Source organism: Papio anubis, chromosome 9 (genome assembly GCF_008728515.1).
Source record: "Papio anubis isolate 15944 chromosome 9, Panubis1.0, whole genome shotgun sequence".
Lineage (NCBI taxonomy): Eukaryota > Metazoa > Chordata > Mammalia > Primates > Cercopithecidae > Papio > Papio anubis.
In genome coordinates, this window is record NC_044984.1 from 95095330 (window position 1) to 95122260 (window position 26931).

General features: G+C 38.5%; 1 protein-coding gene across 2 annotated transcripts in view; it reads left to right on the plus strand.

Annotated features, from left to right (window-relative positions):
* The window catches only part of ANO4 (anoctamin 4), a 406193-nt gene that overhangs the window by 9056 nt on the left and 370206 nt on the right, over nucleotides 1-26931 (plus strand). For both annotated transcript variants that reach the window (XM_021922815.2, XM_021922816.2), the window contains exons 2-3: nucleotides 9263-9346; nucleotides 15334-15585. In XM_021922815.2, coding sequence (XP_021778507.1) covers nucleotides 9263-9346; nucleotides 15334-15585 — 336 coding nt within the window. The remainder of the gene's footprint in view (nucleotides 1-9262; nucleotides 9347-15333; nucleotides 15586-26931) is intronic.

A 26931-nucleotide genomic window follows, 5' to 3' on the forward strand; every position in this document is an offset into this window, starting at 1 on the left:
CTCTCCAGCACCTGTTGTTTCCTGACTTTTTAATCTTTGCCATTCTAACTGGTGTGAGATGGTATCTCATTGTGGTTTTGATTTGCATTTCTCTGATGACCAGTGATGATGAGCATTTTTTCATGTGTCTGTTGGCTGCATAAATGTCTTCTTTTGAGAAGTGTCTGCTCATGACCTTTGCCCACTTTTTGATGGAGTTGTTTGTTTTTTTCTTGTAAATTTGCTTGAGTTCTTTGTAGATTCTGGATATTAGCCTTTTGTCAGATGAGCAGATGGCAAAAATTTTCTCCCATTCTGTAGGTTGCCTGTTCACTCAGACGGTAGTTTATTTTGCTGTGCAGAAGCTCTTTAGTTTAATTAGATCCCATTTGTCAGTTTTGGCTTTTGTTGCCATTGCTTTTGGTGTTTTAGACATGAAGTCCTTGCCCATGCCTATGTCCTGAATGGTATTGCCTAGGTTTTCTTCTAGAGTTTTTATGGTTTTAGGTCTAACATTTCAGTCTTTAATCCATCTTGAATTAATTTTTGTGTACGGTGTAAGGAAGGGATCCAGTTTCAGCTTTCTACATATGGCTAGTCAGTTTTCCCAGCACCATTTATTAAATAGGGAATCCTTTCCCCATTTCTTGTTTTGGTCAGGTTTGTCAAAGACAAGATGGTTGTAGACGTGTGGTATTATTTCTGAGGGCTCTGTTCTGTTCCATTGGTCTATATCTCTGTTTTGGTACCAGTACCATGCTGTTTTGGTTACTGCAGCCTTGTAGTATGGTTTGAAGTCAGGTAATGTGATGCCTCCAGCTTTGTTCTTTTGGCTTAGGATTGTCTTGGCAATGCGGGCTCTTTTTTGGTTCCATATGAACTTTAAAGTAGTTTTTCCCAATTCTATGAAGAAAGTCATTGGTAGCTTGATGGGGATGGTATGGAATCTATAAATTACCTTGGGCAGTATGGCCATTTTCACGATATTGATTCTTCCTATCCATGAGCATGGAATGTTCTTCCATTTGTTTGTGTCCTCTTTTGTTTCGTTGAGCAGTGGTTTGTAGTTCTCCTTGAAGAGGTCCTTCACATCCCTTGTAAGGACAAACCCATAGCCAGTATCATACTGAATGGGCAAAAACTGGAAGCATTCCCTTTGAAAACTGGCACAAGACAGGGATGCCTTCTCTCACCACTGTTTTTCAACATAGTGTTGGAAGTTCTGGCCAGGGCAATCAGGCAGGAGAAAGAAATAAAGGGTATTCAATTAAGAAAAGAGGAAGTCAAATTGTCCCTGTTTGCAGATGACATGACTGTATATTTAGAAAACCCCATCGTCTCAGCCCAAAATCTCCTTAAGCTGATAAGCAACTTCAGCAAAGTCTCAGGATACAAAATCAATGTGCAAAAATCACAAGCATTCTTATACACCAATAACAGACAAACAGAGAGCCAAATCATGAGTGAACTCCCATTCACAATTGCTTCGAAGAGAATAAAATGTCTAGGGATCTATTCTTGTATTTCTAACAATCTGAGTGGTCACCCTTCAGAACCCAGCCTAGTTTTGGCTGCCCGTCTAACTTGCCATTTACTTCGTGATGTGAAAGCCTCTCCGCATTTCCTATTCTTACGATTCTCAGGTGATTCTTTCAAGTAATGTCCTCTCACCTGAAATTAGTTGGAGATGGACTTCTCCTCATGGTAGTTACATAATATGTTCATTTTGTGATAATTTTCATTGAGTTGTGCACTTGGGATTTGGGTATTTTATTGTATCTGTGTTAAACTTAAATTAAAAAAAGTCCTTTCTTTTTATTTTTAAGGCCTTTCTGCCTTGGGGCAGGTCTTTCTTAAAAAGAAGCTCTTTGAATCACACAATGCTTGCCATTTCTCTCCTCAGCTTCAGTCTATGCATATTCTGAACTAATATATTTCTTGTGTTTCTCCCTTCCTGATTACACTCTTAATTCTCCCATTCCTAGCACAGGGCAGATCATATAGGTCCTTAAAAAGTCTTTGGTTGATTCCTAAGGCCTTGAGAGTTTTGCTTGTGGGCCTTAAAGTTAAGCTGTAGGTCAGTCTTTCTCAGTTTAATGGGACTGCAAATCATTTGGACATCTTTTGAAACTGAAAATACTGATTTAGTAGCTCTGGGGTGAGCCTGGAATTCTGCATTTCTAATGGACTCTCAGGTGGTGTAGCTGCTGCTGTTCAAGAGACTGCACTCGGAGGAGCAGGGTGATAGAGAACAGTAGTTAGTGCTTATATAGCGAATGCTACCATGACTTGTGCATGTGAACTGTATAAAGTGGTGCTGGTTAAAGGAACTAGACTTGGAATTATATTCTTTTAATTTAGACGTTTTTGATTGTGTTTTGCTTGATAGAAATCTGCTATATTCTCTATTTTGTTTGGCCAGTAGTGCAACATTAAAAAAAACCTTTGAAAAAAATTGGTAATTTATACACACCCCCCCACACACACACAGAAAAGTGCACAGATAATAATATTTAATAATTGCCCCAGGAACCCCCCATTCACTGAGAAAAGACTTCTACTCTGATTTTTATCATCATAGATTAGGGTTGAAAAACATGGCTTGTAATGATATTGATTTATTTTTTAATTGTTGAGATTTGCTTTATGGTCTAATGCATGGTCAAGTTTTATAATACTTCACCTTGGGCTTAAGAAGAATATATATTCTCTGACTGTCAGATGAAGCATTCAGTAACTGTCCATTAAATTGAGATTAATTATACTGTTTAAATTTTCAGTGTTTTTACTAAAATTTTGTTTGCCTATGCAATCAGTTATTAAGTATGTTAAAATCATTCTTTTGATGGTAGGTTTATCTGTTATTCCCTGTAGTTCTGTTAATTTTTGCTTCATAGGTTTCAGATTATTTTATTCTGGCCATATAGATTTAACATTTGTTTATATCTTCTTGGAGATTTGAACTTTGAACCTTTTATCATTATTACTCACCACCTTTATCCTTAATAATGCTTTTCGTCTTAAAGCCTTTTTCATCTAAAACTAACATAGGTACCCAGGCTTTATTTTGGTTAGTATCTGCTTGCGGCATCTTTATAAATATTTTACTTTCAACATTTGTGTCCTTATGTTTGAGATGTTTCTCTTACAAACAGCATTTAGTTTTTTTTTTTTTTAGAAATCCATCTCATAGTCTCTTAAATAGCAAATTTAGACCATTTACATGTATTGTTATTACTACTATATTTGAATTATTTTTAACCATTTTACTTTGTACTTTCTTGGTATTTTTCCTATGATTTTCCCCCTTCATTTATTTCCTTTTTCAAAGTTGAACTTTTTTGTTATATTCCTTCTCCCACTGTTCCTCACCACCCTACCCCATCCCTATCCCTTTGAACACAACAAACTGGTTTGGAAATTTAGTCTATTTCTACTGTTTTAATAATTGCCCTTGCACTTTTACTTCAATCTTACTTAACAAATTCTACACTTATTCATTATATTTTGTTTAACTAACTAAATTTAATATGTTAACCTCTCCTCCGAACAATACTTTGACTTTGAGCACCCAGCTCCTGGCTCGTAGACTATTATTGTTTAGTATTTAACTTTTGTTATTTTTAAAACTCTCCGACATTAGACATTAAAATTATATTGACAGTAGAGTTACCCACATATTTACAAGAATTCCATATTCTGTGGAAAGACATAAATAGGCACTGTGCTTTCTTTTTTGCGGTAGTTAGGATGAAAGGTAAGATAGTTTGAGTGCTGAGATGGGCCTTATTTTCTTTTGTTATAAGATTGTATTGTTTATGAGTACGCCCCCAAATAATTTGAGATAAATAAAATGTGTGTTAGTTTTGTCCACACTTTTTTGTTGAGCAGTCCTCTGAAAACAGAGTAGATCCTGTTTATGAGCCTCAATGTTAGCAAATCAGATAACTGACTGTCAAAGATGTAACACCAGATACAGGAGGAACCGCCTAACCCAACTTGTGATATTAATCTGTCCTCCTTCTGTCTTTGCCTCTGCTCTCAATTACTTTTCTGGTGTAAGACAAACCTGGATTCTGATTCCAGCTTTGTAAGTTCCTGTGAGTGTGACTCTGGGCAAGTTCTTTAATTTTTTGAGCCTCTAATTCCTCATCTGCATAATAGAGTTACCTTACTTTAAAGGAGTTGTTTTGAAGCTTAAATAATGGGTATAAATGAAATAATAAATGTTCAGCATAGTGCCTGACAAAGAGTGGGTGCTCAGTAACCGATGGTGTCTAATTCCATGACCTTTTCTTTTTCCTAGATAATTTTACAGAATTTATATTCTAGGTTTGCCCTGCCATAATCTCTGCACCTCTTTATTTCTTTTAAAAAATTATAGTGAACTATAATATACATGTAGACAAGTGAGGAAGAAAAATGTATAATGTAATATATAATTATAAAATGAATACCATGTAGCCACCACCTTGGTTAAGAAACAGAACACTTCCAGCATTGCTGAACCCACCCCCACCCTATACTCTTTCATAACGCAAACTCACTTCTTCCGCATCAGTGGAACCACCATGCTGACCTTTGTGCTAATTATTTTGTTGCTTTTCTTTACAGTTTTACCATCCATTATGCATTAATAAACAATATAATTTAGTTGTGTTTGTTGTTGAAGGTTTTGTAAGTAGAATCACAGATATTTTCGGTTTGCTTCTTTCATTCCATATTTTGCTTGTGAGATTCATAATATTTTTGTAGCTTCTCTTTATTAATTTTCTTTGCTGTATGGGATTCCATCTTATGGATATCTTGTTTCTTGTAAGTATGAAATAAAAATATAACTGGAGGTTACAGTGAACTGAGATCCCGCCATTGCACTCCAGCCTGGGCAGCAAGAGTGAGGGCAAAACTCTGTCTCAAAAAAAACAAAAACAAAAAGCTAACACTAATTGAACAGGTTCTATGTGGTAGGTCCTGTTATATAAAGACTTTCTCATGTATTACATAATCAAATGCTTATATAATATTATAATATAAGTGCCTTTATCATTCCTATTTTACATATGAGGAAACAGAGCCACATAGAGAAGAAATAATGGGTCCAGGGGTTGGAACAGACTGTTTAATCTGGATACTGACTCTAGAACCCACAATTTTCATTAATCTAATTCATAGTCTCAAGTTTTCCTACGAGTTACATGATTTTATCATTTAACTCTAGGTGGTTCTTAAAGGATTAAATGGATATTCAGGCTCTTCTGTAAAATCTAGCCTTTTTGTTTTAATTTCAGTAGTAAGAACACCTTCCTTCATGTCATCACTTTGCACTTGCAATTACCATGGCTCTTCGTACTTTTGCTCTTGGAGTCTTTTCAAAATATTGCCACCAAAATTATTGCCCTGGTTTTACCATTCAGACTTGATTCAAATTGGCATAGTTTTACTGTTCATAGCCTCTTCCTAGGCATTCATTTCCTAATTCAAGCACTCTGCTTCTTTGTTGATTACTAATTTCTCATTAAGCTTTTCTTCTTCGTTCATTTTCTCTTCCCCATTCATAGTCATTTCTGTGCTTGTAAATCTCTCTCTCTCTGATTGTATACATTTTTTGATGCCATTGACCTGTCCTGTGAAAGTCTTCTTCCTTCCGAAATCTTATAAGGATAGATCCCTAGAGAAGAGTTTAAAAAGAATGAGGAATGACTTTTGAGTACTTAGTTTGATATGTTTTAAGTCTGAATTTTATTGATTCAGCAGATTCCACAAATATATATAGAATTATTTGCCAACTATGCATTTTATGTAGCTGATTTATTTTTTTAAACCGTACCTCCTCCCCTGCCCCCTAAAAGTGAGATAAGTACTATTGTCACCATTTGCAGGTAGAGGAACCAGTATTTAAGGAAATTAAACAGCTTGGCCATGTTCAAAGAGGTTATGTGTAGCAAAGCTGGGCTTCCAACTTAGGTCTTCTGACTCTCAGCCCAGTGCTTTCTCTTTGATCGCAGCAACCTCTCTGAAATTAATAGGAAGGAGAATTAGTCATTTGTTTGTTCCTTCTTTAATTTTGTTCTTTCCTTTTTTAAAACCAACGAACATTCATTGAGCATTTACCTTATGCCAGCCATAGCACTAAACTCTGGAAATTACAAATCAGATAACATTTGGGTCTTCCCTGGACAAGCTCATGGTTGAGGAGATGTGTAAACCAGTGCAATCTTGCATGCCCAGTGCTATTATTGGAGGTGTGGCTAGCTGTTCAGTAAGCATTCTAGAGATTGCAGATGTTTCTTAGGGAAAGAGTTGGCCACATACACTTGCTAGACTTAGTTTTCCCATATTAAAAATAGTTTTAAAAATATTTCCTAGCATTTACCTTTCTGTTTGTGAATGTGCAGTGGCCTCTGAGAGCCACCACTGTTTCTCTGTCCTCTGGCTTGCCGCCTGCTTTTGTCAATACTTCCCAACTGCTTTCAAACCAAGAGCACCTATAGAAAACCCCTTAAAAATGACTCCTATTCCTGGCTTCTCTGTCCAGGTATCTGCTGTTCTTTCCTCCTCAGAACATTCACCTACAAAGCCATCTTCTCTGTCAATCCAAATTGTGTTCCCATTAAAGTCTGAATTGATATGTTTCTAGGCAACTTTTCTCTTTGGATGCATTTGACTGAATCCTAATAATTATTTATTTCCCTCAGACCTATACTTTTCACCATTATAGATCAGAATTTTCTTATTGCCACATAATGTTCAAATGTTGCCTTTAGGCCAGTGTTGCAACTATTTAATATGACTCTTCTAACCTGTAATGGCTTATATTAGACAACATGTATTTATTGTAATATTTTAAAATCACTTACACCCTATGTTAATTTTTTTAGAGCAGTTTTAGGTTCATAACAAATTAAAAGGAAGTTACAGAAGAGTTCCCAAACAGCTCCCGTTCCCACATATACCCCCCTGTTATCAATATCTCCCGCTGCAGTGGTACATTTGTTACAATCGATGAACCTGCATCAACACGTCATAATCACCCAAAGTCCGTAGTCTATATTAGGGCTCACTCTTGGTGGTTGTATATCCTATGGGTTTGGGTAATTTAATAATGACTTGTATCCACCATTATAGTATCATACAGACTAATTTCATTGCCCTAATAATCCTATGTGCTCTTCCTGTTTATTCCTTCCCTCCGCTCTGACCCCTGGCAACCACTAATCTTTTTATTGTCTCCATCGTTTTGCCTTTTCCAGAATGTCACATAGTTGGAATCATAAAGAATTTGCCCTTTTCAGATTGGTTTCTTTAACTTAGTATTATGCATTTAAGGTTCCTCCATGTCTTTTCATGGCTTGATAGTTCATTTCATTTTAGTGCTAAATAATATTCCATTGTCTGGATATACCACAGTTTTATCTTCCATTCTTCTACGGAAGGTCATCTTGGTTGCTTCCAAATTATGGCAACTATGAATAAAGCTGCTAGGATATGCCACTGTTTTATTTTCCATTCCTCTACGGAAGGACATCTTGGTTACTTCCAGGTTACGGCAATTATGAATAAAGCTGCTATAAACATCTATATGTAGGTTTTTGGGTGGACATACGTTTTCAGCTTCTTTGGGCAAATACCAAGGGGTGTGATTGTTGGATGGTATGGTAAGAGTATGTTTAGTTTTGTAAGAAATTGCCAAACTGTCTTCTAGAGTGGCTGTACCATTTTATATTCTCACCAGCAATGAATAAGAGGTCCTGTTGCCAGCATTTGGTCTTGCCAGTGTTCCAGATTTTGGCCATTCTAATAAATGTGTAGTGGTATTTTATGTTTGTTTTAATTTGCATTTCTCTGGTGTCTGACGTGGAGCATCTTTTCATGTGTATATTTGCCATCTGTATATCATCTTTGGTGATGTGTCTGTAAAAGTGGCCCCTTTTTTTAAAGTCAGCTTATTTGTTTTCTTATTGTTGAGTTTTAAGAGTTCTTTGTATATTTTGTCTAACAATCCTTTATCAGATATGTGTTTTACAAATGTTTTCTCCCAGTCTGTGGCCTGTCTTCTCATTGTTTGTATTATCTTTCATAGAGTAGCAGTTTTTAATCCAGTGTATATCCATTATTTTTTCCATGGGTCTTGTCTTTGGCGTTATATCTAAAACATCACTGCTGTCTAGATTTTTTTGCTGTGTTATTTTCTAGGAGTTTTTAAATTTTGTGTTCCTGCAATGTTTCATAAACAATTTCAAGTACTCCTGATCCAGATTTGAGCTCTCTTCTGCCATGTGCTGTCAGTGTGACCTTGGGTACGGTGCTCATTCACCTGGATTCTCAGCCTTTCCATCAGAGATGTGAGGGTGGCGCCTACCTCGTGCATGAAATGTTGTGGGTGAAAATGCTGATACGCAATGCACCTGTGAGGCTTTGATTTCTTTTGCCCCCCTCTGCCTAGAATGTTTTCTGTTCACAGTAATGAGGAAATAGATGCCTGTGCTGCACTTTTAGCTTTTGAGGGCATTGCATCCACCTCTGTCTCCACTGCCACTCCTCCCATGGTTTGACCAACACTATTTCTCATCAGAATATTGCAGCAACCTCACAAATGTCTTTCTACTCTCATCTCACTGTCCTCCAATCTGTCCTGGAAACTGCCACAAAGTAATCTTTTTAAAACAAAAATAGGATCCTGCTTTCTAGGCAGAAGCCAAACTTGTTAACTTGGTTTACAAGACCCTTTGCAACCTGGCTGCTGCTCATCTCTCCTTTCCTTACTGCATTCAGCTGCTAACCCACGAAGCTACCTGTGGCCTCTCAGCCTCCAGAGGATGGAGGACGGGGATGACAGCTCTCCTGCATGCATCGTTTCCCTCAATTCATCCGCTTCTTGCCCAGTCAGATAGTACTCACCTTTTAGGTTTTCATTAGGATATTAATTTTCCTCCTGGAAACCTTAACTGATACTCTATAGTCTGGATCAGGCACCCTCTCTCCTGTCTAAGCCCCTGCCCCCAAATGCCCAAGCACCCTTCACTCTCCCATCGTAATAATGGCGACATGAAACTGAAATTGCCTGTGTGTGGCTGTCTGGGTTGTTTATTGAAATGTTCAAAGTGCCCATCCCAGGGTCTGGCACCTGGCTCTCCCTAAGCATCAATACCAATAAATGAATATGGGACTACCGGTGTCATAGACATAGATAGCTGATTTATTTACCACCAGTCATATATTTACATTGTGGTCATGGTGTCTACTAGGTTATAATTAACCTTCTTGTCTTTTATTTTCTTAACAGACAAAGATGTGAGCAGCGGAAGTTATAACCTTTCCTCTGCAACAACGGGCAGCTACTACAGTTGTGTCAGCCAGATCACCATAGGTGAGCACTAGTGTCATTTTGATTTTTTTAAAGAATATTATTGCCTGGAAAAGCTGGAGGTCGAGGGGGCGGCTGGGGAAGGAGAGGGAAGAAAATGTAAATGCATAGACATTTATTTTCAGAGTCAGAGCAATTGCTTCTGGACTCACCTTTCTGGATCGCCCTCTTGTGGATTTTTACTGCTTTTGCATGGAATTAGATGGAGGAAATGTCCAGGGAGATAAGTCATCTCTTGTTCCTAGATCTTCATCATTTGATTTAACCCTTTTGTTTATGTAGCACCTGTACTATTATGCACTTGATAGTACAATCGAGTTGCTTTTTAAAGATTTATATTAATCTATTTTTAAAAGAAATTAGCGCAAATTGAAAATGCATGGTAAAGTTTACTCTTTGCTGTTTGGAGAACATGCTAAGCAAGTGTTAGAGTGATGCTGAAAATCAAAGTGAGACTTTCTCCTTGTTATGCTCACTCAACCTTAAACACCAGTTACTTTGGTCGCAAGTAGAAGAGTGAACTGCGCCATTTTTCTTTTGGATGAATCCTTCTCCTTTCCATTTCCTTTTAAAACTTTCTTGATTCTAGAATGTTGGGCAGTGACTTAGAGATCAGAAAAGAAAAATGAAGATAATAGTTACAGCTTATGCTTATTTTGCAGTTATTGCCTGCCAGCTGCTCGTAACTCCCTGCATACATTATTTTACTTAATCAGAAGTCTATGAGCAAGTTACTATTATTTCTCCATTTTACAGATGAGGAAACTTGAGCTTTGCCACCCAGCTAGAAATTAATTACCCAAGATTTCATTCTAGGTCTGTTTGACACTAAAGCCCATACTCTTAAACACTATGCCATGGTTTCTTAAACTCCAGCAATGTGGATGCCTATACAAAGCACTAATGATGAACCTCTAAAATGGTTTTAAATTATTTTTATTATGAGGTTACTTAAGTATGTTCAAACATAGAACTATATATAGATACCTTGTATTCCAAATAGCCATTAAAATTGATTTTGCAAATCAGATTTAAAATTCTGTAACTCAAATAAAAATACAAATTTACCACACTAATTTAATATGATGTATGTTGTTATTTTGCTGAAATGCAGTCACTGCTTGTAATGCAATGGGGTACTGGCTGCAGTGATGTTGGTTCTTTGAGTGTAGTACAGTTTTACTGCTATGTACTTTGTGGTGACTCTGCATTGCTGCCGACTTTCTCAGTTCAACCGCCTGTGAAATATCTGTTAATGCTCACTGATGTGAGGTTATTGGATCTTTATTTGCCATGAATGTACCTTGGCATATCCATCTTTCCCCTTTTCTCATTCATTGTACCAGTTGGTGCCAAACCTGATGGAAACACAAAAGTAAACCCAGACATTAAAATTAACTGGCAGGACTTGGTCCAGAATATGCTTGTATTAATTTTTAAATGATTAACTTTTAAATGAAAAACAAAGACAGTTTAAGAATTCTTGTGAAGAGCTCACAAACCCTGGTTGGAAAACGCTGAGTAACCTAAAATGCCATTCCCAGAGACATTAGTGAGACATTAAACATTAGTTAAGTAGTAGGAGGTCATTTAGGGTTCAAAGTAGGGGGATGACAAGACAAACATATAGATGAGAGAAGATTATTCTGGTGGTAAACAGGATGGAGTTCATGTGGGAGAATCTGGTATTGTAACAGAGTTAGTGGCTGTGACTATGGTCTTGACATGAGACAGAAATCAACTAGGGAGGTGGGATGAAGAGGCGGGTCTTGGGGGAGAGGGATGGAATTGCTGGCAGAACTGGTCATTGGCTGGGTATGGGGATAGTAAGTGTTCCCTGAGATTTTACCTCAGGGTGACGCAGTCTGAGCTGTTCCCAGGAACGTGGAAGTCGGGAAGAAGATGTGATGCTTATAGGTTAGATGTGTTGATTTGATATGCCTGTGAGACTTCTTACCTCAGAATGCCTCATGGGAAATTAGAAATATGGAGAACATGTTCATGAGATGAAAATATTGGCACTATCCGCACAGAGAGTTCAGTTAAATCTTTGGAAGAAGATGAGATAATAAGAGTGAGAATTAGTACGTTGTGTGTGTGTGGAGGACCAAGGACCAATCTTCGGGGGAAGCGTGGTCAGGATAGAAATAATAACAGAGGTAGGAGAACCAGGCAAGCACCTTTCTTGGAAAGCCCAGAGAATTTCTAGAAGGATAGACTGAAGAGGTTGAAAATTAAAGTCTGCCTAGGTGACATCCTGAGAGCCACATGAGTGGGTGGTGGGATGGGAGCCACGTTGCAGAGCTCTGAATACGGAGGGAAGGGCTGTGAGTAGAAACTTCTCTTTTAAGGTACTTTTTTCATGAAAATGGAGGGGGAGATAGTGTGAGGATGATACAGTAGCTAACAGATACTTTTGGGGAGTTTTTTGCCAAGCACTGTGTTTTAACTACTTTTTCTGTATTTACTCATTTAATCCTCAAAAAGATCCTGAGGTTAAACAGTGTTATTTCCCCCCATTTTATAAATGAGGAGATGGAGTTCCTGAGAGGGTAAAGAGTTGCCTAAGGACACATGAGAGTAAGAGCTGCGATTTGAGCCCAGGTCATCAGGCTCCTATTGGATGACACTCTTGTTACCTGACATCTTGCAGACTTGGGCCAAGTGTGGCCTTCCCTGGTCCAGTCAGGTTTAGCTACCATATCAGGGTGTTGGGTTGAAATTTTCCCCCCAAAAGGTACTTTGAAATTCGAATCCCCAGTTCCTGTGATTGTGACCGTATTTGGAAATAGGGTATTTGCAGGTGTAATTAAGTTAAGATGAGGTCATTTGGACTAGGGTTGGCCCTACTCCAATGTGACTAGTGTCCTTATAAGAAGGGAAGACACACAGAGACCATACAGGGAGAGCTCTGTGATAGTAGAGGCAGAGGTATGAGTGATACATCTCCAAGCCAAGGAATACCCTGGGATTTCTGGCAACATCAGAAGCCTGGAGAGAGACCTGGAACAGATTCTTCTCTAGAGCCTTCAGAGATAGCACAGCCCTGCTGACACCTTATTTTGGACTCGTAGCCCCCAGAACTGTGAGAAAATAAATTTATGTTGTTTTAAGCCACCGAGTTTGTGGTACTTTGTCACAGCAGCCCTAGAAAACTAACCTCTGAAGGGGAGGTAGATATGACAGATGCTTAATCTTCCCAAAAGGTGCCAGCGTAACCAGAAGGCTCTTGATTACTGCTTCAGTTCCCTGGCTCACATGGGCTAAAACGATAGGAAATTTATTATTTCACATAACAGGGACACCAGAGGCAGGCCTGTCTTTAGGATGGGTTGATTAAGCTGCTCAGTGACATTGTAAAAGGCCTTTTCCCCTATGCCTTCCTCTCCCAATTTATCTTCATGGTGGCAACCACATGGCTGTAGGGTTTCAGGAACTGCATTCAGACATGACAATGATCAGAGGGAAAGAAGCTTTGGTGCCCTCCTCAGGCCTTCGCTTGAGGAGCTGAGAAACTTTCCCCTGTAGCTCCTTGGTAGACTCCTCCTATCTCACTGGGCAGGGCTGTATCCCACGACCATCCTTGAGCCAATCATTGGCAAGGGAGATGGCATTGTTTTTAGCCCTATCAGGCTCACCTGAGGCTTTGGACAGGGATGAGGAAGGGAAGAAGCCTTGTGTCCTGGGTCACAAGGCTGTGTGGGGTGGGACAGATTCCCAAATGAAGTCGTGGCTCTGTTGGGAGGCAGGAGGGGAATGATTCTGCACAGGCAACGGGCTATATCCACTGCTCAGAGTCTCTCCAGTGCGAAGCACTTTTGCAATATTTATAGTAAGAACAAAAATAATTTACAACTTTAGACTCAAAGTACTAGAGGGAGGACAGATGTATGGATCATCCAAGAGTTCTTTTCTAAAATCTCCTTTGTTTTCTTTCATTTCTTGTACTTCATTCCTTCTCTTACAAAACAGTCATCTCACACAGAAGTGTCACATTTGTGAGGGTGTTCCATTTAGGAAAATAGCATATGTGTGGATTTCCTAGTAATGTGGTTCCTAGACGAACCTATGTCTTGTCGAAAGCAGTGGGGTGAAAAAATCCAGAGAACAGAAGAAGGACTCCTAAAACTATTCTATTTATTCATGAGATACTTGATTAGCCCCTTATTTTCTAGGTAAATTCCCATTTTAGCCATCGTATGAGAGATTTAAGAACCACATAGTTAACATTATTTTTTCTCAAGACAGCTTACAATTTGGGGTGTTCTTTCCATCTCTTTCTTCACAGTTTTGGGTCCAGTGGGAATTGAGACCCCTGTTCCTGCTTCCCTCCCCAAGAGGGGACATGATGGTGGGTGAGGGAGGATGGGCTGCCAATGTGACATTCCTATTCTTTGCCCCTTGGGTATCAGCTGTTCCCTGGATGGTTGTCTCTTCAAAATACTGTGGTTTCATTGTTGCTTTTAAATTGAGACTCATCTATTTATATTTCATCATAATTATGCAGATCTTGTCATAGCTCATTTATATCAATAATGTGGATTAAAATATTTGCTAATGAATTCCATTTTCAGAGTAAATGATGTAGAAATTTCCTAAATAGAAAAAGACTTGTTAGCTGTGTGAACTATATTTTTTCAAAATTAAATATATGCTATAAATTAGCTATAATTTTATAAAATAAATGCTAAAATCTGAAATCTTAGAGAGTCCAAAGTTCCTTAGAGACTTTTTGTTTTTTTGGAAAAAGAACATATATTTATTTATTAAGTGTTTATGATGAATCAGATCTATATTGATATATTTAATCGCATATATTTAAGGTGCACAACATAATGTCTTGGTATACATAGTGAAATGATTACTGTAGTCAAGCAACTTGACATGACCATCATCTCACAGTTACCATTTTTAACGTGTGTGTGGTAAGAGCACCTAAAATCTACTGTTAGCAAATTTCCAGTTCACACAATATGAAGTTATTAACTCTAGTTCTCATGCTGTATATGAAATCTCTAGACTTATTCACGTTACATAACTTAATTACAACTTGGTACTTTTTTACCTCTGTCTTCTGATCCTCCCTGCTCCTGGTAATCACCAGTCTACTCTTTGTTTATATATATATATAAATCTTGATATATATATGTATATATGTAATTTATAAAGTTTATATATAAAAATCTTTATAATTTACATTATAATTTAATTTAAATTAATCTTTACAATTTATATATTTTTTCAATTCCATAATTTATATAAATTTATATATATATAAATTTTTATATATACATATATATAAAGATTTTGTGTATAAGTGAGATCATACAGTCATTTTCTGTTATTTCACTTAGCATAATATTCCCTAGGTTCATCGAAATTCATGTTACCTTCCCCATATCCCAGACTCTATACCTAGAAAGGCTCTTTCCCCCGAACTCCGGAGGAGCACTTTCTGATCTACTTTAAAATGGCTTCTTTCATCTTGCTTTGTACTGTAGTTAGTTGTAGTTTATGGGAAAGAACATAGATTTTGGAGTCAAATCTGTGCTTAAGTTCTGCCTCTGGAACTTGATGTGGGCCAGGTTGAGATCCAGTTTTCTCATCTGTAAGACTGAAATTGTAATAGTCCCCTTGTACAATTGCTGTGAGGATTCTAGATCAGTTCTGCAAAGTTTCTAGCTTATAGTAGGACTTAAATAATTTTTTTATTATGAACACAGGTCTTATCTCCTTTCTTGATTGGACTCTGAGCTCCTTGAAGGCAGAGTGGGCACTTAGCATGTACTTGATAAACATAAGTTGATTAAGTGAACAAGATCCATCAAGAGGGATGATGCCTGCCTGTTTATTGTGAACATACATTCTTAGCCCAAGTGGCATTTGGTTTGACTAACAGCTAAGATTTTGGGGAAGTATGAAAATAATGAAAATAAGCACACTATATGGCTTTGATTGCTGCCACTCACCTAATATGTTTATCTCGCTAGGTTATGACGTTGCTGGGCCTGTGGCAATTGGGCTCACGCACTGGAAAAATCCATACGTACAAGGCAGACCCACCCTCCCATCAGATCTGCCTCTCTTCGTCTCCAAAGATGCAGGCATCCCTGTGTACCACCGATCTTTCACCCGCAAGACTGACCAGGCCACACCTTTGTCCTGTCCAGCCTCACTGTCTATCACTCCAGTGCCTTCTTACAGCAGTAGTAGCCAGGAAACCCTGAGTCAAGACACGACGGGTAAGTGTTGACTTCCTGTTGGAGATTCAGGACTGGATGTATATAAGATTCCTTCACACATTTGCCTGCTGAATAAATTGCATCTGTATTTCTGCTTGTGTGATGTGATGGACCCTGACAATACCTCTATGTTCATACTGGCTTTTATTTTCAATGAGATGGGGTCTCACTATGTTGTCCAGGCTGGTCTCGAACTCCTGGCCTCAAGCAATCCCTCCCACCCCAGCCTCCTGAATAGCTGGGACTACAGGCATGCACACCACTGTGCCCAGCTCTCACTGGCCTTTAATAGCTTTGCTATACCAGAAGGAAGGTTGAATGTGTATAGAAATATTTGACCTAAGTGCTAGTTCTGTTTGGTAAAATATTATCTAGAAATCAACTCTGAATCAAAATTCCAAGATCTGTCATATGGCTTTAAGTTATTTAATGCTGTATTTAGTGACAAGATACCTATCTTGGACTAAATTCGTGTATTCAAAAAGTCATCATCAGAAAGTCATCTTTGAATACTGTAGTTAATACCAATTCATGTTGCTCCACCAAATTGATCTATCTCAAGGGTCTGCAAACTACTGCCAAATCTGGCTGGCTACCTGTTTTTGTACAGCCCAAGAACTAAGAATAGTTTTTACGTTTTTAAATGGTTGGAAAAAAAAGTTTTTAAATAATACTTTGATACACATGAAAATTATATAAAATTCACACTTCAGTATTTATATATAAGGTTTTCCTGGGACACAGCCACACTGATTTATTTCTGTATTGTCTATGGCTGTTTTCAAATGACAGTGGCAGAGTTGAGTAATTGTGACGGAGACTGTATGTCTCACAAACCCTGAAATATTTATTATCTGGTCCTTTATAGAAAATGTTTGTTGACTGCTGATCTATGTGATCCTTGGAAGTCATGAGTTAAACAGTCAGGGCGAGAAGAATGCTTACAACATCCTGCCTTGAAATTTATCACTTACATCACCCTGGAAATAGCTGCAGAAATGGCCATGCAAGAATGGCCAATTAATTGTTTTTATTTCTAAAATCTGAGTTGGAGGTTTAAATTATGCAAAATCTATCCTGCCATGTTTTCCTTCTATAGATATAGCACTTAGAGATAATGGTTTAGTCAGCCAAATCCAATGTGTAATTCTGGTTCTGGAAATAAATCTTTGAATGTTGGGATACTGCGACACTCAACAATTCATAGATGCTGCCACCTAGAGGTAAGATGCTGAAGTTGCAGAAGTTCCAGATTATCAAAACTAATCTTCAAAGCAATAGATTGCAGACATCACTAAATGTTGAGAATCAGCATTGCACTTGTTAAAAATGAAGATTCCTGGGTCTTACCCCAGGGGATGCTGTGTCCATGGCACAGGGTGAGCTTCAGCAATCTGCATTTGGCAGGCTTTCCTTCCTGGGATTTTCTTTCCTGCGGTTCCCATACATACCTTTAGGACCCCCTCCAAAGCTCTTTAGTCAAATGACTGAATTGAAATAGCAGGGATTGGTATTGAAGAGCACTGGGGAACATTTGCATACCACCAGTTCTGCACATGGCAAAAGTAACCATCTTTCTGACTGTCCTTGTTGAAGGTCAGTTTGACAGCAGAAAAAATCACTATCTGGGACTTGAAAATGTTTCTGTATAGTAAGTTTAAAATCTTCTGGGTTTTGCTTTTATTGTGAAGGAAAGCTGACTCTGCTTGCTTTAGTTTACTAAAATCAGAAGTTAATATATAAAGTACCTCCTTTGCCCAGGGTAGCTGAAAGGTTATGGCATTTTTTGGCAAAAAGAGGTGTGAAATGGCAGCTGCCAGATTAACATTTTATCATGGTTCCCTTAGTTGACTTTTTTCCTCCTCCATAGAGCACTATACTCAGAATTGATCTGATTTTTGGAAGAGGTTTCTATGTTTAACTTGTGGGTTTTCACAAACAAAAGCCTATAATTCTCTTCATTCCTGGGAACTTTCCATTAGCAATAAAATATGATTTTTTTCCAGGCAACTGCTTATTATTATTCTTACTATTTGTAGCCTAACAAAGTAAGCCTGGATATCCAAATATATACTACACAAGCATGTGATAATCATTTTATCATAGAAAGTTATAGATGCTGGTATAGCTTCTGTAAGTCTCAACAATGATTATGTGTAGGCCAATTATTACATTTATTTGATTTCTTTCAACAATTTGTTGATTTTAATACGTATTTTTGTGTGAAAACTTCTAGTTTTCTTTTTGTGTTTTAAAGAATAAAGTTTAATTTTATTTTGTTTTAAAAATACAGTTAATTTTATTGCTCATTTATACTTAATTTTTTGTTTCTGTGGCTAGTTAGAAGAAAACTCTGAGGTGAGATAAGTCAGTTCAATTATGCTAGGATACCCTACAAATTTCAGACTTTGCCAGACATCCCTTCATAATTCTCAGCTATCTCTCTTCTCTATAAACTTTGGGATTGATATAGAGGAGCTGACGAGTTTTAGGCACAATATAACTGTACAATTATTTATGGATTGTGAGGATTTTCTTGTTTAAGAATTTCCCAAACACATTTTAAAATCATTTTTCTATTTTATAAATCCCACCATTCTGCAATCCTAGAAAGAATGATTAATAGCAGAACACTAACTAAATGACTAGAGCTTCTTGAGCTCTCATTTTATTTATCTGTGTTAACTGTTGTCACCATCCTATTCCATCATCCTCTCCCTTCATTGTGTGACTAACTTCTACAGTAGATTCTCTTCTGTTAGACTTTACTTAACCCTGCTTGTCACCTTGTGCAGTGAACAACTTGTGAAACTGCATAGTGGTCCTGAATGTAGTTCTTCCTTATGACAGAAAAACTGTCTCCCGTGTCTGGCTTGCTCCATCCATCCATCCATCCATCCATCCATCCATCCATCCATCCAATATATAGTAAGTTACCACTCCATGTTATGTATTGTGATAAGTCCTTGGGAGAGAAAGTTAAGTAAGGCATCATGCCCAACTCAGGAGCTGAGAGTCTAGTGGAGGAGGCAGACAAGTAAGCCAGGCATTCTAATTCAGTGTGGTGTTAAGATAGATGATTTCACAAGATGTGATCACACACACATTTTTGTTTTAAATTATTTAATTAATATGTTATTAAAATGCTAATAGCATTAAAATATTTTAAATATTTAACTAAAATATTAGTAAAAATACATTGAATGCAGAATGTATTATTAAATTATTTCTTCAATTAAAAGAAGATACATTTGAGAGAACCATAGGAGGAAAGCTTGGAAATGATCTCTATCTCAGAGACTTTTAGTAGGTTTGACATACAATTTTTAAAGTAGTAAATGATGGTAGTATTTAATTGATATTAAATTTGTTACAAATAATTCATAAGCTTTGGTTTAAGAGAAAACTAATTAGAAACTTTACACTTCAAAAAGTTGCTACTAGATGCTGGACTTTGGGATATACTATAAGAATTCTGGTTAAATCAAGAAATATTTTGAGGACAAAAATAAGGCATGAAAGGTATTTTAAAAATTAAAATGGAAATAACTCCTTCATGCTTAGTAAATGTCACGTAAAAAGAGTAAAACTATGTTTTCACTGTATTTCCTTCCAATTTTTATTTTAGGTTTCGGGGTATACATGCAGGTTTGCTACATGGCCAAATTGCATTTCGTTTGGGTTTCTTATACAAATTATTTAATCACCCAGGTAGTGAGCATAGTACCTTATAGGTAGTTTTTCAATCCTCACCCTCCTCCCAACCTCCACTCTCAAGTGGGCCTTGGTGTCTATTATTCCCTTCTGTGTGTCCATGTTAACATGCATTTTTTTTTTTTTTTTTTTTTTTTTTTTTTTTTTATTTTTTTTTTTTTTTTTTTATTATTATACTTTAAGTTCTAGGGTACATGTGCATAACGTGCAGGTTTGTTACATATGTATACTTGTGCCATGTTGGTGTGCTGTACCCAACTCATCAGCACCCATCAACTCGTCATTTACATCAGGTATAACTCCCAATGCAATCCCTCCCCCCTCCCCCCTAACATGCAATTTTTGATAACCAAGATGTGTAACTTCCATCACCACTACCACCTCCACCTTACAACTTCTCTTTCTAGTCATTCCTGTATCCCCAGCTGATCCTCAATCACTCCCTTCCTTTCTATCTAATCCCTGGCTGCATACTGATGCCCCCAAAGTCATATTTTCATGTCTGATTTCTCTGACAAGTTTTACATGTGTGTATATACATATACTGCCTACTGGAACTTTCAACCTGGATGTATCCCAGACTATCGAAACTTACATACTCCAAATGGAACTTCCTTCTGGTAGCTCTCAAAGTTGAATTTATTATTCTATTTAATGCTAGCATAGTCTCATTGTGTTAGTTTGGACTGCCATAGCAAATACACAATTGGGTGGCTTAAATAACAAATGTTTATTTCTCATGGAAAAGAGAAAAAAGAGGCTAGGAAGTCCAAGATTAGGATACTGACAGATTTGTCATCTGGTGAGCGCTGTCTTCCTGGTTTCTAGCTGGCTAGTCTTGTCACTATACCCTCACAGGATAGAATGAGAGTGAGCTGGCCCTCTGGCTTCTTCTTATAAGGACACTAAGCCCATTCATGAGGGCTCCACCCTCATAACCTAATCACCTCCCAAAGTCCCTACCTCCAAATGCCATCATGCTGTAATTAGAATTCCAACATATGAATATTGGAGAGACACAAACATTCAGTTAATTGCATCATCCACAGTACTAATCCAGTTTTTTGGATTAACCCCCTCATGCTTAACCTTCTGCTGGCCATCAGCCTCTACAGCCAGCTGGCTAACATATTAATTACATCTGTTTTAGAAATAGTGGTACTTCAGAGCTTCCTTTCCATCCCTGCTGACATTTCAGCTCAAACTCTCACCATCTCTGCCTAGACTAGTGCTGCTAGCAGTCTTGTTACAAGTCTCCCTGCATCTTAATTCTTCCATGACCATAGTTTAGCTTTCCCAATTCATCTCTGTCCCTTCTTCTTTCCCTCACTCCCTCTCACTTTCTCTCTCTCCCTTCCTCTCTCTCTCCTTCTCTCTTTTCCTCTTTCTCTCTCCCTCCCTCCCCCACCTTTTCTTCCTCCTTTTCCACCTCCTCCTGCCCTCCACTTGAAAATCTCTGTTGCTTCTCCATTGACAATAGAATAAAGTCTAAACACTTCGTACATGGTACAGGTGCATGAGGGCCTTCCTAACTAACTTTAGCTGACTCTCCAGCATCTCTCACCATTCTGTACAGATGCGTTGGCACAGTACTTACACTTGATTCTTTACTGTTTGCTAAAAGCTCATAATTTGGCATGTCTGTGTCATCTACTTTGATACCTTTCCTTACATTCTCCTCCTAGAACATTCTTATTCTTCAAACTCAGTTAAGAGTTTCCTCTGTGAATTCTTTCCCTTTTTGCCTCAGCATATTTTGTTCTTTCTGTTTCCGTTGGCAATTCTTATGCACATATTGAATTTTGCTCTTACTGTACTTCAATACAGTTTTTTCATATGGCTATCACAATAGATGTAAATAAAGTTCTTGAGTTAGGAATTAATAGTTTGATCATGTACTTGTTTGCTCAGTACAGAGCTTGGCATGTAGGAAGTATGTTTTCTATGACCATTGAAACTGCATATTAGACACAGTTGAAGAGAGAATTAGGCCTGGAAGATAGATCTGAAGAAATTACCCCATTATCAGTACAAAGATATACAAGATACAAAAACAAGAAGGAGGAGGTTGAAATGTAGAAAGCAGAATGAAAAAGCTCAACATCCATTTAATAGAAATTCTGTTCTGCATTAAAAGAATAGAACATATATATATGAGGAATGTTTAAAAAGGCAGTGGCTGGAAGTTTCCCCATAATTGATGAGGAGACACAAATTCTTCGATGTAAGAAGCATGATGAGTGCCAAATAGAATAAATAAAAATATATCCATATGTAAATATATGGTGAGTCAGCAAAAATCAGAAACATCTTATAAATAACTTGAGAGAAAAGACAGATTACCTGCAAGTGAGAAACAAATTGATTACCTGCAAAGTGAGAAACAGGTAGTAATGACAGGCTGGAAAACAGCAGCTTGATATCTTCAAAGTGCTGAAGGAAATGAAGGTCAATTCAGAATTCCAGATGGAGCTAAGTGATCACTGGAGAGGGAGGTCAGCATAAGAAAATTTTTGGAAAAAGACTGGGAAAATGTATTCTATGTAGACCACCTGAAAGAATGACTAAACAACCTAGTTTAGAAAAGAAGGGTCTTGGCTGGGCATGGTGGTTCACGCCTATAATCTCAGCATTTTGGGAGGCTAAGGCAGGCAGATCATCTGAGGTCAGGAGTTCAAGACCAGCCTGGCCAACATGGCAAAACCCCATCTCTACTAAAATACAAAAATTAGCCGGATGTGATGTCATGCACCTGTAATCCTAGCTCTTTGGGAAGCTAAGCTATGAGATTGCTTGAACCTGGTAGGCGGAGGCTGCGGTGAGCTGAGATGGTGCCACTGCACCCCAGCCTGAGCAACAGAGCGAGACTCTGTCTCAAAAAAAAAAAAAAAAAAAAAAAAAAAGATCTTGAATCTAGAAGAAACGATGAAATAATAAGAAAAATATGTATATAAAAATTCAAAAGATCCCGCTTAGAAGAATGATTTTTCAAGCAGGGATGATGTTGTTTCACAGGGGACATTTGGCAATGTCTGGGGATATTTTTGGTTGACACAACTGGGCAGGAAGTATCACAGGCATCTAGTGGGTGGACACCAGGGATACTGCTAAACATCCTACATGCAGAAGACGTGGTCCCTAACTCATTGTCCCATGTTCATTGTCAATTCTTAACTCTCCTTCCTCCCTGGGAGTTTCTTGTCCTGTGTGTAGTACCTTGCCCTTGCAATAGGTCCCCTCCTTTAGGGCGTTCCCAGGGTTCTTGTTTCTCTCTTAGGGCTGTCCTTGGTGAAGATGATTAGCACCTTTGATTTCCCCTTTCTCAGGTTTCTGTGTTCTTTAGCTGTCCGTAAATTGTATCTCATGCTGCACTTAGGCCTTTCTTTTTAACTAATACCAGTTTCTTAACCCTGGTACTGTGGACATTTTGGGCTGAATAATTCTTAGCTGTGGGGTTTGTCCTGTGCATTGTAGGATGTTTAGCAGCATCCCTGGCCTGCACCCAACAGATGTCAGTTGTGACGGCCAAAAAAAGTTTTCAGACATTGCCATATGTATGCTTGCAGGCGAAATCACCCCTAGTTGAGAACCACTGACTTACACCAAAGTCTGATCCTGTTCTCTGAAGCTCTGCTTAGTGGCAGTAGTCTGGTACCTTAAGTATTGATAATGGGTTCATGGGTTTTAATGCATTTGATCCTATTTTAGCAAGGGCCTTTTGCAAACCATACCCTAATCAAAAACATGGGGGGAATTTTTTTCCAAAGAGGAAGATTTTTTTCCCCTTGAGACTACTGGTAACACCTTTGTCCTCTGTATGTGTTCAAGACCATTGGTAATCTCCCTGCATTTCCATAGGCAGGAATCATTGAGAACTCTTCCCTTTACCTTGTGCCCTCCTTCCCTGGCCTCACCATCTTCCCTTTAGTGGTCTTCTGGTGGGATTGTGTTTTTAAAAAAGAATGCTAGGCTAGGCACAGCGGCTCATGCCTGAAATCCCAGCATTTTGGGAGGCTGAGGTGGGTGGATCACAAGGTCAGGAGTTTGAGACAAGCCTGGCCAAGATGGTGAAACCCTGTCTCTACTAAAAATACAAACATTAGCTGGGTATGGTGGCATGCTCCTGTAGTCCCAGCTACCCGGGAGGCTGAGGCAGGAGAATCGCTTGAACCTGGGAGGCAAAGGTTGCAGTGAGTCAAGATTGCGCCACTGCACTCCAGCCTGGGCAATAAAAGCATAACTCTGTCTTAAAAACAAACAAACACACAAACAAACAAAACACTAATGAATTCCAAACATTCCTTATGGACTTTACAAACATGTTCCTCATTTGTGAAAAGGAGAGGAGTTGAGAAATGACTATCTTCTGTTCCAGATCAATTCCCAGGAGCCTAGCTTTTGCCTATGCACCTAAAGTCTGAGCAGAGCATCGTGTCTTGTCTTGAGGGGGAAGGTGTTCACTCACCTTTTCTGGTGACCTTACCGAGCTTACTGGTACTCCATATATGCAAGCTCTGAAAACTTAGGTGCCCAATGTTATGTTGCTGTGACTTTGCCTGGGGTATAGAGTACCTTAGAAGAGGTGCCCATTTGGTAGCATGAATTCAATGTCTTTCAACAAATTGTGACCAGATATTTTCAGAACTGATGCCAACGGAAACAGAGGTTTGATTTCAGAGATAGAGTGCTGCAAACAGTGACCCTGCAACCTGAGCGACTGATGTGACCACGAGATGCAGAGTAATTGGACCTCACCAGGAGACTCGTGTGTTCCCTTATAGAGAAGCCCAGAGACACTCCTTGACCTGTCCCTGCTTGCACACCGTGTGCCCAGCCAGCCTGAGCCTTTCTGCTAGAGTGTTAGTTCAGCTAAATCCGTGTCACAGAGTAAAGGAAGACCAGGTACCCTCTACAAAAACCAGAGAAATATAAATTAGAAAGTCTCTAAACCATCATATTTAAAGTGGGTTTCTTCTAGAGAACACAGAGTTGGGTCTAGTGTTTTTATCCATTCTGACAATTTCTTTTAATTGATGTCGTTAGAGCATTCACAAGTAAAGTGATGACTGGCATAGTTGAATTAGTGTCTACTATGTTTGTAACCATTTTCTATTATTGCATTTGTTCGTTTCTCTTTTTCCTACTTTTTCTCTTGCCTTTTCTGATTTTAATTGAGCATTGTATATGATTTTTAAAAAATGGAATGTCATCTTCCTACTGCCCTCTCTGCCTTTAAAAATTTCCCTTTTGTCAAAGTAGCCCTGAAGGGGTATTTAGATTTTAATCATATGTTATGGAATAAATTTCCTGGTTTGGTTTACATGGAGTGTGAATATGAGGGTTAACTTACTTAAGTTAAGATATTGTAACAAGTAGGGCATTTTTATGCATTTTGAAAGGTGATTTGTGGTTTCCTAAGATGCTGGCTGGGTAGAAGATGTCACAGTGGAAGGGAAGGCGAATTTCAGTTGAGGCTCTTCAGGTGAGGGACCAGCGTTCCAAGCAGCAGGACAGTGTGCAAAGGCTGATTCCAGAAGACCTGGGGGTAAATGTCTCCTTCACACTAGAGTGCTGAATGTGTCATCAATGGAGGTATTGCCGCACAGGGTGGCTGGGTTCTCTGGGGCTGTTACTCCGGTCTTCCATGGTACATTCCATGTGTTAATGGACATTTATAAGCAAGCCCAGAATTTTAACCTCTATGTATACTACTTCTCAATGAAAAACTAAGTTGGGAACTGCCTGTACTTTAGAACTAAGAGAATCTTTGGAAACATTCATTTTGACAAGAGCGTTGGCTAAGAGAAATACATTGCTGAGCTTTCTTCAAATTTCCTGTTTTCCTAAACTTGCCTATACTGTTCTTTTCAGAATTCAAGAATGTTTCCTGTTGTTTAATTACTGATTCCAGCAGTCCTGTTAATTCTTTCTCCATGTGTGCTGGTTATTTAGTTTTACAAGATTGAAAACACCAATGAATCAGAGAATGATTGGTGACAAAGAAATGATGAAGACAAAGTCAATTTAATGATGTAGCTATTAAGTTACCTGGGGATTTCTAATATAAGAGACTGAAGAACTTGAATAAAAGCTGTGTTGAATCTGATTTGCAAATAATTATATATTTTAAAATCAGATGGCTTTAAGATGCTCCAATAAAGTCATCCATCTTCCAGTCATCTAAACTCTTGCCACTCAAAGTGTGGTCCACAAGAGCTAAGAGAGCCTGAGTTTGGATTTAACAGTATCGTCCAATAGGGATAATGCAAGGGACATTTTAGAGATAGCTTCAATAGCACTCTGTAATTAATGGGATGTGATATATGACTGAATGGATATCCCATATATTTTCAATAAAGTTAAAATGTGATACTGAAGCTTCGTAGTTTAGGCCAGTGATTCTCAAACTTTAACGTTAATGTAAGCCCACTGGACTTCTTGTTAAACTGCAGATCCTCATCCAGTAGGTCTGGGCAAGGGGTGGTGAGATTTTGCATTTTTTTTTTCTTTTTTCTTTCTTTCTGTTTTTTGAGACAGTCTCACTCCATCACCCAGGCTGTAGTGCAGTGGCATGATCTCGGCTCACTGCAACTTCTGCCTCCTGGATTCAAGCACTTCTTGTGCCTCAGTGTTCCTAGTAGCTGGAATAACAGGCGTGTACCACTGCACCTGGCTAATTTTTTTTTTTTTGTACTTTTAATAGAGACAGGGTTTCATCGTGTTGTTCAGGCTAGTCTTGAACTCCTGATCTCAAGTTATTCGCCTGCCTCGGCCTCTCAAAGTGCTAGGATTACATGCATGAGCCACCGTGCATGGCCTAGATTCTGCATTTCTAACAAGCTTCCAAGTGATGCCCATGCTGTCAGTCATGGAGCTTGGAATTTAGTACAGGACACAGGTAACAAAAAATATTATACCAAATAATTTATGGTCACTAACAGGCAGGTGCTTTGACAGACAGGAATAATCCTCTTCTTAAAGATTCTTGGCAATATTATTTTTATATTGTTTTTATCAAAACACACCTCTGAGTTCCCAAAACAGCACTCCATAAAGAACATTTTCTTTACCACCAGTTGTAAGTGGGAAGTCTGCTTATGCTCTGTTACAGGAATATTATTTGTCTGTGATGTATAAGTATCTTAATGTTTCCATAGACATTGTTTTGATATTAAACACCAAATGAAAATCCCAACAACCATGGTACTGACTCAAGAGGGAGCTTAACTGTCTTAGTTCTGGTTCTCTGGGAAATAGATTTTGAACCAGAGATGTGCATGCAAGAAGTTTCCTGGGGAGAGTCATTGGGATCAGTGTGTATGGTGTGGTGTGTGTGGGGTGGATGGAGGGAAGGAAGCATAACCAGGCAGAGGGAAGATATAAACTGTGATGATGCACAAACACAGCCTTAGCCCTCACACAGGGACACCTGGAGCTGGAACAATCCTTCAACATTGTCCCACAACAAAGCTATTGTACCCTGCCATCATTGCCTGGATGCAAGCTGCCACAAGGAATGAATGTGACCCTGGGGAATTCTCTTTGCGGGGAGTTTCCCAAGAAACATTCAGCTGAGAGCCATCAGCAGCTGGGGGAGTACCATGGGGCCCACAGCATCCATGACATCAGCTC